The sequence below is a fragment of the Neoarius graeffei genome, chromosome 24 (assembly GCF_027579695.1).
Source record: "Neoarius graeffei isolate fNeoGra1 chromosome 24, fNeoGra1.pri, whole genome shotgun sequence".
NCBI lineage: Eukaryota > Metazoa > Chordata > Actinopteri > Siluriformes > Ariidae > Neoarius > Neoarius graeffei.
This window is the reverse complement of record NC_083592.1, coordinates 27,761,851-27,777,344: the sequence shown is the minus strand read 5'-3', so window position 1 is coordinate 27,777,344 and position 15,494 is coordinate 27,761,851. Positions and strand designations below refer to the sequence as shown.

General features: G+C 43.2%; 1 protein-coding gene across 3 annotated transcripts in view; it reads right to left on the bottom strand.

Annotated features, from left to right (window-relative positions):
• Window positions 1-1,193: 1,193 nt before the first annotated feature.
• ankrd31 (ankyrin repeat domain 31) overlaps window positions 1,194-15,494 on the bottom strand; it is a 79,783-nt gene continuing 65,482 nt past the window's right edge. For all 3 annotated transcript variants that reach the window (XM_060906967.1, XM_060906968.1, XM_060906969.1), the window contains 9 exons: window positions 13,892-15,470; window positions 13,606-13,761; window positions 13,382-13,524; window positions 10,454-10,652; window positions 10,251-10,342; window positions 10,027-10,165; window positions 8,384-8,475; window positions 8,236-8,299; window positions 1,194-1,438 (listed from right to left, as the gene is read on the bottom strand). In XM_060906967.1, coding sequence (XP_060762950.1) covers window positions 1,308-1,438; window positions 8,236-8,299; window positions 8,384-8,475; window positions 10,027-10,165; window positions 10,251-10,342; window positions 10,454-10,652; window positions 13,382-13,524; window positions 13,606-13,761; window positions 13,892-15,470 — 2,595 coding nt within the window. In that variant the 3' untranslated portion in view covers window positions 1,194-1,307. The remainder of the gene's footprint in view (window positions 1,439-8,235; window positions 8,300-8,383; window positions 8,476-10,026; window positions 10,166-10,250; window positions 10,343-10,453; window positions 10,653-13,381; window positions 13,525-13,605; window positions 13,762-13,891; window positions 15,471-15,494) is intronic.

Genomic DNA, 15,494 nt, shown 5'->3' with positions numbered 1-15,494 from the left:
ACAATCTCCCAGCCACACAGACACGCACACACACATCAGTCATCTAGTTGGGGAGAGAGCTCCCTTCCTCTGCTCTCTCTCTTCTTATATAGGGCACGGTCACTGGGGAAGACACACAAACACAGGTTAACTGACATCAGGTGCAGTGATTCTGCCACTTACCTTCCCTGACTCCGCCCTCCGGTCACAGACCGATGCTTGACCACGCCCCCGCTGCCACAGACCTGAAGCGAGCAGTTCATGTGAGGAAACCCACCAACATCCCAGAGTTGAAGCTGTTCTGTACGGAGGAATGGGCTAAAATTCCTCCAAGCCGGTGTGCAGGACTGATCAACAGTTACCAGAAACGTTTAGTTGCAGTTATTGCTGCACAAGGGGGTCACACCAGATACTGAAAGCAAAGGTTCACATACTTTTGCCACTCACAGATATGTAATATTGGATCATTTTCCTCAATAAATAAATGACCAAGTATAATATTTTTGTCTCATTTGTTTAACTGGGTTCTCTTTATCTACTTTTAGGACTTGTGTGAAAATCCGATGATGTTTTAAGTCATATATATGCAGAAATATAGAAAATTCTAAAGTGTTCACAAACTTTCAAGCACCACTGTACCCCGCCTCTTGCCCATAGTCAGTTGGGATAGGCTCCAGCTTGCCTGCGACCCTGTAAAACAGAATAAGTGGCTACAGATAATGAATGGATAGATAATAATCTGTAACTGCTTATCCTGTGCAGGGCCGCAGGCAAGCTGGAGCCTATCCCAGCTGACTACAGGCGAAAGGCGGGGTACACCCTGGACAAGTCGCCAGGTCATCACAGGGCTGACACATAGACACAGATGACCATTTACACTCACATTCACACCTACGGTCAATTTAGAGTCACCAGTTAACCCAACCTGCATGTCTTTGGACTGTGGGGGAAACCGGAGCACCCGGAGGAAACCCATGCAGACACGGGGAGAGCGTGCAAACTCCACACAGAAAGGGCCTCATCGACCGCTGGGCTTGAACCCAGAACCTTCTTGCTGTGAGGCGAGAATTTATTATTTAAAAAAAAAAAAACATGAATTTGCTCAATAATAAACTTAACAACTGAAAATTAATTAAATTACTATAAAAGCACTCATTTCATACTCCTTCAGCCATTTTAGGTTGTCATCCAAAACCAGTTTAATTGTCAAAGCTTTCATTACATCCATAGTAATCTGTTAATAGCATTTTTAACCACAAATGTACAACAAAGGTTCTATGTGATTATAAAACTTTTTCTTGCTGTTTCCAGTATAAACTAAACAACTTTCAAAAGACCCAGTCATCTTTGTTCATGAATGAATCCCAGTATCTGTCCATCAGGCATGTTGGTAGGAGCTCTTCATTACTAATCAGTCGGATAGAAGTGATGCTCATAAGAATTTCATTTCTTAGTGCTCCTGCAATTAAAAAAAGTGTAAATTTAACAGTAAGGTCACATTTATAAATATGCAGCCTTTAATAATATTTAATATAGCTTTGTTGTTCAGTGATATACAATCTTAGACCAAATAATGTCTGATATTTATTTTTGACATAAGGATGACTGAATCACCCATCCATTATCTATACTGCTTATCTGTCAGGGTCACAGGGGAAGCTGGAGCTAATCCCAGCTGACTCCAGGCCAATTTATCATGCCAGTCAATCTAACACACAAAGACGTACATCCATTCACACTCAAAGGCAACTTAGAGGAAACAGTTAACCTAATTCACATATTTAGACTGTGAATTAGACTCATCCAGACGACTTCACAACGGCAACGTTGCCAGATCTTTCCACTCTGGAACCCGTTCTCAAAAAGATTGCGTTTTGGGCACCCAAAACGCCGGTGCCGTGTGGACGCCAGGCCTAAACGATAAGCAATTGTATCGGAGTCACCTGAATCCGTTGCCGTGTGGACAGGGCCTTAGAGGAAACAGTTAACCTAATTCACATATTTATGGCCCTTTTCCACTACCCTTTTTCAGCTCACTTCAGCCCGACACGGCTCGCGTTTCGACTACCAAAAAACAGCATGACTCGGCTCGCTTCAGCCCTGCTTAGCCCCTAAAACTCGCACCGTTTTGGAGTGGGGCTGAAGCGAGCCAAAGCGAGCCGAGTGAGGCTGGGGGCGTGAGCAGACACTCCCCTGTGCACTGATTGGTGAGGAGGAGTGTCCTCACATGCCCACACACGCCCCACGAGCACGCTGGGATCTGTAAACACCGCAAACCCGGAAGAAGAATAATTACGAATTACGAGAATTTCCGAAGCCTTATGCGCCTCGCCTCATCTATATGCTCTTGCCAGTATCTGTTGGCGTTGTCGGTGACTACAAGCCACAGCACCAAGACCAGCAACACTAACGACTCCATGTCCTCCATGTTTATTGTTTACTATTCGGGTCGTGAGACTACCGCTTAAAAGCTCACTGATGTCACTGTTTGCGCTGCTTAACGACATCACATGACGTCCACCCACTTTCGCTAACTCCACCCAATGTGTCCACCCACTTCCAGCCAGCACGGTTCAGCGCGGTTGTAGTCGAAATGCAACTCCAACAGCCCCGCTCAGCCCGACTCAGCTCGACTCAGCACGGCACGGCTCAGCCGCGTTTGTAGTGGAAAAGCGGTAATAGACTGTGGCAGGAAACCAGAGCACCCAGAGAAAACCCATGCATGCATGAGGAGAACATGCAACTCTGCACAGGAAGGCCCCAGTTGGCCACAAAGTTTGAACTTAGAACATTCTTACTGTGAGGTGACAGTGTTAACCACTGCTCCTGTGCTGCCCCAACTGTGAATAAAAATTTATTAATTAATTGTATTTTTTTAAAAAGTAAATGAAATTTTATTTGATGGCTTGAAGAACACAAATTTAGTTTTACTGAGGCACATCAGCTGTTTCATGTGTTTGTTGAATCACAAAACTAGCACAACGGATTTCACAGAGCTGAGTTGCAGCTTAGGTGACCAAGATACGGAAGTGGTGGAATTTACCAATTAAATACATGCAGTAGATGATTGCTCTAAGTACTGAATTGTCTTGGCTAATGCTTGGCAATCTTTGGTTAATGGCTAACACATTTTGACAAACATTTACGCATAGTTCTGTTTTAATAGGGACATTTCACAGAGCAATGTCCCCAAAACTGGTCTTTCCAATATCTCATCTCATCTCATTATCTCTAGCCGCTTTATCCTGTTCTACAGGGTCGCAGGCAAGCTGGAGCCTATCCCAGCTGAATACAGGCGAAAGGCGGGGTACACCCTGGACAAGTCACCAGGTCATCACAGGGCTGACACATAGGCTACATCCACACGACAACGGCAACGAGATGTTATTTAAAAATATATCGCGTCCAAATGGGCAACGATCAGTAAAATATCAGGTCCATATGGCAACGCAACGCTTGCTGAAAACGATGCAATACACATGCCACACCTCTAGGGGCGCTGTAAGATGGTCCCTTCGGAGACACCAGAACAATAGAAGAAGTAAGGACGCATGCGCATAAACTATTATGCGCGAGACTTCATTAATTAGCCTCAAAGTCAGGAAAATCTGTTCGTAAAATTACATTATAATGACCAAATACAATGAAAAGTATTTTTCCAGTCTCACCTGTGAAAGGTAATCCCATGTGATCTTGTTTGGACGGCAAACCTGTTGGTACAGTTAAACGCAGCTAATCTTTATTCTCCGCTTTGACCTATCCAATATGGCGGCGAGGATGACGTATGATTCTACGCGGAAGGCGGCGTCTTTAATGGTCCGGAATAAATTGAATGCTACACGTTGATGGATTAATTTGTTGTTTCTCACCTGTGAAAAGTAATCCCATATGATCTCGTTTGGACGGTAAACCTGTTGGTACAGTTAAACGCAGCACATGAATCTTTATTCTCCGCTTTGACCTATCCAATATGGCGGCGAGGATGACGTATGATTCTACGCGGAAGGCGGTGTCCTTAATGGTCCGGAATAAATTGAATGCTACACGTTGATGGATTAATTTGCTCTTCTACGCCCTTTTTGAGGAATGTATTGTAGGACTAAAACCAACATCTGAAGAGGTGAGATCGCTCCTTTTTTTTCCCTATTTTTGCTGGCAGGATTGACTCTGCCCTAAGGGCAGAGTGTCTCTCTCTCTCTCTCTCTCTCTCTCACTTTGCACCATTACACAATAAATATTCACAGTGAAAATATTTTGTAAGCGCGTTTCATGAACCAAGTTATAGGATTTGTTGACAACTCGCATGGAGTTCGTTACACTTCTACCCGGCGTGAAGCACTCACAGTCATGTGGTTGTGACGTCATCGTAAACAAATCCGTTCTACTCATCCAGACGACTTCACAACGGCAACGTTGCCAGATCTTTCCACTCTGGAACCCGTTCTCAAAAAGATTGCGTTTTGGGCACCCAAAACGCCGGTGCCATGTGGACGCCAGGCCTAAACGATAAGCAATTGTATCGGAGTCACCTGAATCCGTTGCCGTGTGGACAGGGCCTTAGAGGAAACAGTTAACCTAATTCACATATTTAGGCTACGTTTACATTAGACCGTATCTGTCTCGTTTTCTTCGTGGATGCACTGTCCATTTACATTAAATCGCCTGGAAACGCCGGGAAACGGGAATCCGCCAGCGTCCACGTATTCAATCCAGATCGTGTCAGCTTCGGTGCTGTGTAAACATTCAGAATACGCGGATACGCTGTGCTGAGCTCTAGCTGGCGTCTCATTGGACAACGTCACTGTGACATCCACCTTCCTGATTCGCTGGCGTTGGTCATGTGACGCGACTGCTGAAAAACGGCGCGGACTTCCGCCTTGTATCACCTTTCATTAAAGAGTATAAAAGTATGAAAATACTGCAAATACTGATGCAAATACTGCCCATTGTGTAGTTATGATTGTCTTTAGGCTTGCCATCTTTCCACTTGCAAGTAGTAAGTGATATGCACTGGGATCACACACACAGCGGCTCAGTCCCGAATCGTGGCTTGTGCACTTCACTTGCGCGCTCTGTGAGCTGCGCAGGGCCGGAGTGCGCACCCTCCAGAGGGCACTCGCTGTTCAGGGCGGAGTGATTTGGAGCGCAGGATGCCTGCAGAGCCGAGCGTATCCGTGTATTGGTGTTGCTGTGTGCACACTAATCGTTTTAAAAACGTTAATCTGATGATCTGCTGATACGGTCTAATGGAAACATGGCTTTAGACTGTGGCAGGAAACCAGAGCACCCAGAGAAAACCCATGCATGCATGAGGAGAACATGCAACTCTGCACAGGAAGGCCCCAGTTGGCCACAAAGTTTGAACTTAGAACCTTCTTACTGTGAGGTGACAGTGCTAACCACTGCTCCTGTGCTGCCCCAACTGTGAATAAAAATTTATTAATTAATTGTATTTTTTTTTTTAAGTAAATGAAATTTTATTTGATGGCTTGAAGAACACAAATTTAGTTTTACTGAGGCACATCAGCTGTTTCATGTGTTTGTTGAATCACAAAACTAGCACAACGGATTTCACAGAGCTGAGTTGCAGCTTAGGTGACCAAGATACGGAAGTGGTGGAATTTACCAATTAAATACATGCAGTAGATGATTGCTCTAAGTACTGAATTGTCTTGGCTAATGCTTGGCAATCTTTGGTTAATGGCTAACACATTCTGACAAACATTTACGTATAGTTCTGTTTTAATAGGGACATTTCACAGAGCAATGTCCCCAAAACTGGTCTTTCCAATATCTCATCTCATTATCTCTAGCCGCTTTATCCTGTTCTACAGGGTCGCAGGCAAGCTGGAGCCTATCCCAGCTGACTACGGGCGAAAGGCGGGGTACACCCTGGACAAGTCGCCAGGTCATCACAGGGCTGACACATAGACACAGACAACCATTCACACTCACATTCACACCTACGGTCAATTTAGAGTCACCAGTTAACCTAACCTGCATGTCTTTGGACTGTGGGGGAAACCGGAGCACCCGGAGGAAACCCACGCGGACACGGGGAGAACATGCAAACTCCACACAGAAAGGCCCTCGCCAGCTACGGGGCTCGAACCCAGACCTTCTTGCTGTGAGGCGACAGCGCTAACCACTACACCACCGTGCCGCACGCCCGTCTTTCCAATATGATATTCAAAAGATGTGACGCAACTGGAAAAAATGGAGCAGTGATACACCCAAAATAGTTTGCATTTGATGAAAATTTGTTAAAAGTAATTTATTTAGCCCCTCAAACTCCCAGGAGCCATCTCTGTGGTCCAGTCTTACATTCCTCATAACTACATACCTCACTTCTTAGATTTAATGTAGTTACACAATAACATGCTTTCAATGATAAAAGACAAAAGCTGGGACTTTAAGGGGTTATGAAACTGAAAGAAATGCTCAGAATCTGATAGTGCTGATCGTCTTGTGGGGCATGTGGGAACCTGTAGCCAGGCAAAGTAGACAAGACTGCAATATGTAAAGTCAGGTGCTACAACCCAAATTCAAATTTGTGTGTGTGTGTGTGTGTGTGTGTGTGTGTGTGTGTGTGTGTGTGCGCGCGTGGGGGGGGAGCTGGTGAGAACTGCACAGATTCCTGCAGGGAAATTACAGCTGGCTCTGTCATGGTGTGATCGTTAAACTTCAGCCTGGTCAAAGTCAACAGCATGATAATGGCTCAAAAAATATAAACTTGTTTTTAATGACATCCTGAACTGAACAGGTCGGGACAGGTAGGATAGTCAATTGTGGTAGTAACACAGAGAGAGAGACAGCCATTCGCCCTCACATTTACATCTGTAGGCAATTTAGAGTAGCCAGTTGACCTAATCTGCATGTCTTTAAGGCCCAGTCCCACAATACGGATAACTAGAACTACAACAATAACTATAAATAAATCGGTCCCTTGCAGTTTATGTGGCTGGTGCTCACACCAGACCGATAACCATACCTATACCCCAGGCCTGGGTTTATCAGTATCAGTGAGAGTGCTTCTGGAGCAATTAATCCAGGCCTGGACTTGATCCAATCAGGTAATTGTTTACACGTGACGTTGTCTGAGCATGTGCTATTTTTCCCCGGGCATCTTTGTACATCCTTGTTGTATCATGAAGTCACGGAATATGGATTCATGGAAAATAAAAAACATAATACAAAGCACGGATCTTTTATTCACGGATATGTAATATTTTCTGTGAAATATCAATATAAAAGTAATAAACATATAAATGCAGGGAAGATATTTTAATTAATTGTTTTAGACTTCTTAATTTTTAATCCGTGATACATCATCCGTATGAAATCCGTAACCAATCTGTAATATACTGAAACGTCCGTGACCAATCCGCAAGTTATTAGCATCCGTGATGCACCCGTATTAAAATCCGTAACCACTCTGTATTTTGTATCCTTTTTTCTTATATTTCCGTAATCCGTGACCTATCTGTATTTTGTCAACCACTGGAGTATGTGCATGGGTTGTTTTGAAGTCCAAGCTGTACAGTATGACCCGGAATAAAGTGCTACTACTGGGAAAAAACTTCCATGACTATTCCTAAGTTGCATGCATTTATTTACCCAAATGGCAGGACCAACCGATATTATAGTTGGGATTATAGTTGCGGTGTGACTGTTCCAGACTGGAACTAAATTCAGGCACAGGTACTGTATAGTCATAGTTTACTTATAGATATAGCTATAGTTATCAGTGTTGTGGGACCAGGCCCTTAGACTGTGGGAGGAAACTGGAGCACCCAGAGGAAACCCACACAGGCATAAGGAGAACATGCAAACTCTACACAGAAAAACCCTGGTTGATGAGCAGGTTCCAGTCCAGAAGCTGCTTGCTTTGAGGTGACACTGCTGAACACTGCACCATTGTGCTGCTTCCAGCATGTTTATGATCAGTTCTTTTAAATAGGACTGTAAATGTGGGCAACAGCAGACAGACACCAGCAACAGCATATCAAAACAACAAACATCCTTTTCAGACACTTAATTCCTTTTCGTTAAAAAATAGGAACCATGTCTCTGTATTTTGTAGGTCCCAATGCTAATGCAACTGTCATTAAGTTCCTCCTTTAGTTTAAAGCACGTGATCAATACCAACACAACTATTAACCAGTTTTACTTTTTATTGTGTAAACAGTGTCTTCTTAGAAAAAAAAAAACAAAACACCTAACTTCTTCACAAGCCCTCAGATCCCGGACTGATACCTGTCTGCTTCCGTTCCACTTCCTTAGGTGTTGCCTTTGTGATTCGGGACTGACCACACTCAAGCTAGAAATAATTAATATTCATTCATGATTAAATCATTAGAAGCATTTGCATTATTCTAGCTGTTATTAATAAAATGTTACATACTGAATTCGGTGCAGAACCAGCACTGCTTGCTGCAGTTATCTTCTTTTCATCTCTCTTGAAGGAGGCACGTGGTTGTCTGTGAACCTGATTATCTGAAAATGCAACTTAAATGTAGCTGTGTAAAACTGAGCACAAACAACAACAACAAAAAATCTAGATAATAATACTGATGAGACTGGGGCGATATTAGCATTTGGGAGTGTCTTTCTACTATTGTTAATATTGATTTGATCATCATTTTGGCTTTTACTGCTTGACGAAGTTGTTTTCATCATCTCTTTTGTTTTTCTTCCTTTAGTTGTTTGATGGATTCATCTCATCTCATTATCTCTAGCCGCTTTATCCTTCTACAGGGTCGCAGGCAAGCTGGAGCCTATCCCAGCTGACTACGGGCGAAAGGCGGGGTACACCCTGGACAAGTCGCCAGGTCATCACAGGGCTGACACATAGACACAGACAACCATTCACACTCACATTCACACCTACGGTCAATTTAGAGTCACCAGTTAACCTAACCTGCATGTCTTTGGACTGTGGGGGAAACCGGAGCACCCGGAGGAAACCCACGCGGACACAGGGAGAACATGCAAACTCTGCACAGAAAGGCCCTCGCTGGCCCCGGGGCTCGAACCCGGACCTTCTTGCTGTGAGGCGACAGCGCTAACCACTACACCACCGTGCCGCCCCCTGATGGATTCATCTTGGTCATTATTTTGACAATGAAGTTCTGCACTGGACAATTCAGTGAATAAGTTTCCTTTTGGTCCTACAAGCATTTCTCCGTGTGCAGCTCTGTTTCGAGTGTGTATATTGGTTTTAGACCATTCTGAGCCAACAGCATTACTGTCAAAGTTGGGCAGCGGCAAATTAAGATGTTTGTTTTTGTTGCCGTTCTTTACAATAAAGCTGGGTTGTGGCTGTCTTCTTTAATGTCGGATTAATTGAATGAACAAACTTTAGCTGCTCGCTGGTTGATTTTAATTGCTTTATTATCTTTAGAGATCCACTTGATTCAGAACATTCTTCTGAGGTTAAAGATTGTTCATCTGCACACGATGCACTGACTTCAATTTGACAGGATGTGACTACACTTACGTCCTGCATTCCTCTACTATTTTTCATTTCTGGAGAACTGGCAGGGGAATGACTGAAACAACAGGGCATTACTCTATCTTCCTGTTTTTTTTGAAATTGCTTGACAAATGGGCGGCACGGTGGTGTAGTGGTTAGCACTGTTGCCTCACAGCAAGAAGGTCCTGGGTTTGTGGCCGGCGAGGGCTTTTCTGTGTGGAGTTTGCATGTTCTCCCCGTGTCTGTTTGGGTTTGCTCTGGTTTCTCCTACAGTCCAAAGACATGCAGGTTAGGCTAACTGGTGGCTCTAAATTGACCGTAGGTGTGAGTGGTTGTTTGTCTCTGTGTCGGCCCTGCGATGACCTGGCGACTTGTCCAGGGTGTACCCCGCCTCTCGCCCATAGTCAGCTGGGATAGCACAGGATAAGTGGTTATGGATGGATGGATGTTTAACAGATTCTTGTTAGTCATTAACCTGACAATGAAATTTCAATACTGTAAAGGTTTACTTTAGATCTGGGAAGCATTTCTCAGATTCAACACTGTTTAGTGTGTCTATATTACAGCATTACTGTGAAAGTCGGGCAATGGCAGAGATGTTGGTTTTTGTTGGCTTTCTTCACAGCAAAGCTGGCCTGTCACGGTCTTCTCTGATGGCAGTTCCACTTCTTCAGGGGTTGCCCTCATGGTTTGGGACTGACCACGCTCAAGCTAGAAATTATTCAAAGTGCTTTATGACACAATCATTATAAGCAGTAGCATTATATTGTAGCTATGATTAATAAATGTTACATACTGAACTCCAAGGTGCAGAACCAGCACTGCTTCCTGCAGTGTTCCTCTGATCATCTCTTGTGAAGGAGGCAGGTGGTCGTCTGTGAACTTGATCTGAAAAAGAAACTTACATGTCGTCGTGTATAACTGATTTAATACAAAAGGTCATTAGCAGCTAAAATATCCTGCCTTTCTCGGCTGCACACATCACTAGAACTATATTACCTTGCCAAATTTGTTCATGGTGCAGAATTTCAGAATCTTGTTTAGAAGATTCAGTTGGTTGCCCAAGTACAACAGGAGGTTCTCTGAATGTCAAAAGCAGCTCTTTGATGATTTCATGTTTTGCAAGGTCCAGTGCACTCTGTCCGAGTGAATTCTTATCATGAGGATTTGAGCCATACTGAAGAAGAAGCGTCATGACCTATGAATGAACACTGAGTTTTACTGCTTGTGAAGGCAGTCACCTTTAAGTCTGGTCCAAGGGTAAAAAGAGATTTACGTTAAAGGGAAATGTGTGTTGATAAAAGCAAGGTAGTCTTTAGTAAAGGATCCTTCTGAAATATTTGTTGTTGTAAATTATTATACATACAGGACACTTTTTCGATGGAATAAAAACGTGTTCTATTCCCTTCTAGCGGGTTTCATTCATTTGGTTCGATAGCATGCAATGTTGATAGCATATCACTTATCCTACATGAACTACGTCACTCTACCCAATGGAGAATGAACGTTGAATATGGTTTATGATATTGCATGGCTGTCAAGACGACATGACATCACATGTCAGGGATGTAAAACGTTGTGCTAGCAAGCGAATGTGACAATTTGTAAACAAACATGGCCACCAGGTTTATAATAATAATAATAATAATAATAATAATACAACCCCGACTCCAAAAAAGTTGGGACAAAGTACAAATTGTAAATAAAAATGGAATGTAATAATTTATAAATCTCAAAAACTGATATTATATTCACAATAGAACATAGACAACATATCAAATGTCAAAAGTGAGACATTTTGAAATTTCATGCCAAATATTGGCTCATTTGAAATTTCATGACAGCAACACATCTTAAAAAAGTTGGGACAGGGGCAATAAGAGGCTGGAAAAGTTAAAGGTACAAAAAAGGGACAGCTGGAGGACCAAATTGCAACTCATTAGGTCAATTGGCAATAGGTCATTAACATGACTGGGTATAAAAAGAGCATCTTGGAGCGGCAGCGGCTCTCAGAAGTAAAGATGGGAAGAGGATCACCAATCCCCCTAATTCTGCACCGACAAATAGTGGAGCAATATCAGAAAGGAGTTCGACAGTGTAAAATTGCAAAGAGTTTGAACATATCATCATCTACAGTGCATAATCTCATCTCATCTCATTATCTCTAGCCGCTTTATCCTTCTACAGGGTCGCAGGCAAGCTGGAGCCTATCCCAGCTGACTACGGGCGAAAGGCGGGGTACACCCTGGACAAGTCGCCAGGTCATCACAGGGCTGACACATAGACACAGACAACCATTCACACTCACACCTACGGTCAATTTAGAGTCACCAGTTAACCTAACCTGCATGTCTTTGGACTGTGGGGGAAACCGGAGCACCCGGAGGAAACCCACGCGGACACGGGGAGAACATGCAAACTCCGCACAGGAGGGCCCTCGCCGGCCCCGGGGCTCAAACCCAGGACCTTCTTGCTGTGAGGCGACAGCGCTAACCACTACACCACCGTGCCGCCCACAGTGCATAATATCATCAGAAGATTCAGAGAATCTGGAAGAATCTCTGTGCGTAAGGGTCAAGGCCGGAAAACCATACTGGGTGCCCGTGATCTTCGGGCCCTTAGATGGCACTGCATCACATACAGGCATGCTTCTGTATTGGAAATCACAAAATGGGCTCAGGAATATTTCCAGAGAACATGATCTGTGAACACGATTCACTGTGCCATCCGTCGTTGCCAGCTAAAACTCTATTAGTTCAAAGAAGAAGCCGTATCTAAACATGATCCAGAAGCGCAGACGTCTTCTCTGGGCCAAGGCTCATTTAAAATGGACTGTGGCAAAGTGGAAAACTGTTCTGTGGTCAGACGAATCAAAATTTGAAGTTCTTTATGGAAATCAGGGACGCTGTGTCATTCGGACTAAAGAGGAGAAGGGCGACCCAAGTTGTTATTAGTGCTCAGTTCAGAAGCCTGCATCTCTGATGGTATGGGGTTGCATTAGTGCGTGTGGCATGGGCAGCTTACACATCTGGAAAGACACCATCAATGCTGAAAGGTATATCCAGGTTCTAGAGCAACATATGCTCCCATCCAGACGACGTCTCTTTCAGGGAAGACCTTGCATTTTCCAACATGACAATGCCAAACCACATACTGCATCAATTACAGCATCATGGCTGCGTAGAAGAAGGGTCCGGGTACTGAACTGGCCAGCCTGCAGTCCAGATCTTTCACCCATAGAAAACATTTGGCGCATCATAAAACGGAAGATACGACAAAAAAGACCTAAGACAGCTGAGCAACTAGAATCCTACATTAGACAAGAATGGGTTAACATTCCTATCCCTAAACTTGAGCAACTTGTCTCCTCAGTCCCCAGACGTTTACAGACTGTTGTAACGAGAAAAGGGGATGTCTCACAGTGGTAAACATGGCCTTGTCCCAACTTTTTTGAGATGTGTTGTTGTCATGAAATTTAAAATCACGTAATTTTTCTCTTTAATGATAAATTTTCTCAGTTTAAATATTTGATATGTCATCTATGTTCTATTCTGAATAAAATATGGAATTTAGAAACTTCCACATCATTGCATTCCGTTTTTATTTACAATTTGTACTTTGTCCCAACTTTTTTGGAATCGGGGTTGTAATAATAATAATGGCTTTTTTTCATGGTATATCAGATGTATTCCATTCAGCTAGCATGATATTGAACTCGTCTTCGACTCATTCAATATCATGCTAGCTGAATGGAATATATCTGATATACCACTCAACACCAGCCAATATTATTGAAATATTCAATACTCTCCATTCACTCCACTTTTAACTAATAATTGCAACAATTTTATCCTGATGATATTCAACATCTGTCTCTCTAAAAGAACGAGCACAAGCACCAAAGAATCCTTTCGCAGTTTTGTTTACCTCATGTTCACCAGATTCAACAGCAATGTGGAGAGGAGTGCATCCTTCCAGCCCCCTGCTAGTAACATTTGCACCTGCACGCAAAAGTTCCTCCACCACATCTGGATCACCTTCAGCACTGGCCTCATGTAGAGCTGTCCATCCTGACAATCCAACATGAGTTTTACACAAGCACATTTCCAACCCCTTTTTGTATCGTGCTAAATATACAGCTTTTAGCTAACCTGCGTTGTCAGCAATATTAATGTTTATTCCAGCTTTAATGAGCCTTTTAACCTCTTGTAGGTTTCCTTTCTTACAGGCTCGATGGAGTAAAGTCTCTCCCAAAAAATTCCTTCTGTGGATGTTTCGCAGGTTACAGTTTAGAGCTGGCTTCGTGGCTATTCAGGAAGATTATACATGTGTATAAATATGTCACTTGTATTTATAGTTTGTATGTGTAATAAATCACTGACTTTCATCAAAGACAAATAGCCACTGTAAAAAGAGTCCTGTTTGAGTTAATGTTACCTGCATCAAGGACATCGGCATGGCTAGTTTGTTTTCCGACTTTATGTTTGGATCGCTTCTTTTTGCACTGACTCGGTTTAGCAGTGCACGAGGCCTCTTCATTTTCCACAGCTTTCTGAAGACAGTCTTGTCCTGCACTCTCTGTACCTTGATTGTTATCTGGTGTTGGGAGTAAACATAAGGGCTTCTGGGACAAGTCTGTCAACATACTGACAGAGCTCTCTGTGTTCAGTGGCTCAGTTGTGCTCTCTGTTGGTTCTCCCCAGCTAGGCTCTTTACCAGTTTTACATGAGTCGTGTTGCTTGTCCTGTCTTTCTCCCTCATAAGTGTTTGGGGCTGGATTTAACCTTATTTGACCCTTTCTATCCTTGTCAGTGCTCTTCAACTGTTCCTGCTCTTCAATCATAGTGCAGTCTGAATCTGCAGAATTTTTAGCATCATCGTTTTGAACAGCAGAATTATCGTCTTTGGCACACACTAACGTGAATGAGACTGCATCTGGGGGAATCTTTCTATTGCTATTAATATTGATTTCATCAACTTTGGGGCTTTTACAACTTGGTGTGCTGGCTAACAGTAGTTTTTCCTTGCGTAAAGGGCTAGCTTGCAATTCTAAGGCACCAGCTAGAGTGGTGTCAGGTATCCTTGACAGTGATGTGCCACCACAGAGCCTCTCATTGCATACATTGCCATGAATGTCTGCAGAACTGACAGGGCAATGACTAAAACTAAACAGGGTTACATCGTCTCTTTTTTGCTTTAGTTGTTTGATGGATTCATCTTGATCATTACTTTGACAATGAAGTTCTGCACTGGACAGTTCAGTGAACAAGTTTCCTTTTGGTCCTCCATGTGCAGCTCTGTTTCGAGTGTGTATATTGGTTTTAGACCATTCTGAGGCAACAGCATTACTGTCAAAGTTGGGCAGCGGCAAAGCTGGGGGGTTTTGTTGGCGTTCTTTACAATAAAGCTGGTTTGTGACTGTCTTCTTTAATGTCGGATTAATTGAATGCACAAACTTCAGCTGCTCATTGGTTGGTTTTAATTGCCCTATCATCTTTAAACCCACCTGAGGCTCAAGACTGCAGGTAAGTCCCTGGTCACGAATTAGCCCTATAAGGAGAGACTGAGATCCACTGGATTCAGTAGATTCTTCTGAGGCTAAAGATTGCTCATTTGCACACGATCCACTGACTTCAATTTGACAGGATGTAAGTACAGGAAAACTGCATTCCTGATACATGTTACTCTGATCATGTGAACAATATGCAGGACCAGAAGAGGGATTCTTACATACATTTTTGCTCAGTAGAGTACCTCCGTTAGTCTTGCTGTCAATTCCACTGTTTACAACAGACACACCGTTCAGGTCAAAGTTGAGCAAGTAATCTAAAAAGTTTTGATCGCTCGCCACTGTCATTCTTTGCAACCTTTTTTTCGCGACTTCAGAATTGCTCTCTTCCACAAGATCATTTTCACGATCATCTCTAGAACCACCCAAGACTGCTTCATCTGTGGTTTCCCGGCATGAATCTTTCCTTTGATTTGGGTTTGTTTCATTAGCGCCTGAAACCACACTCTGAAAAAAAGATTTACATATTAA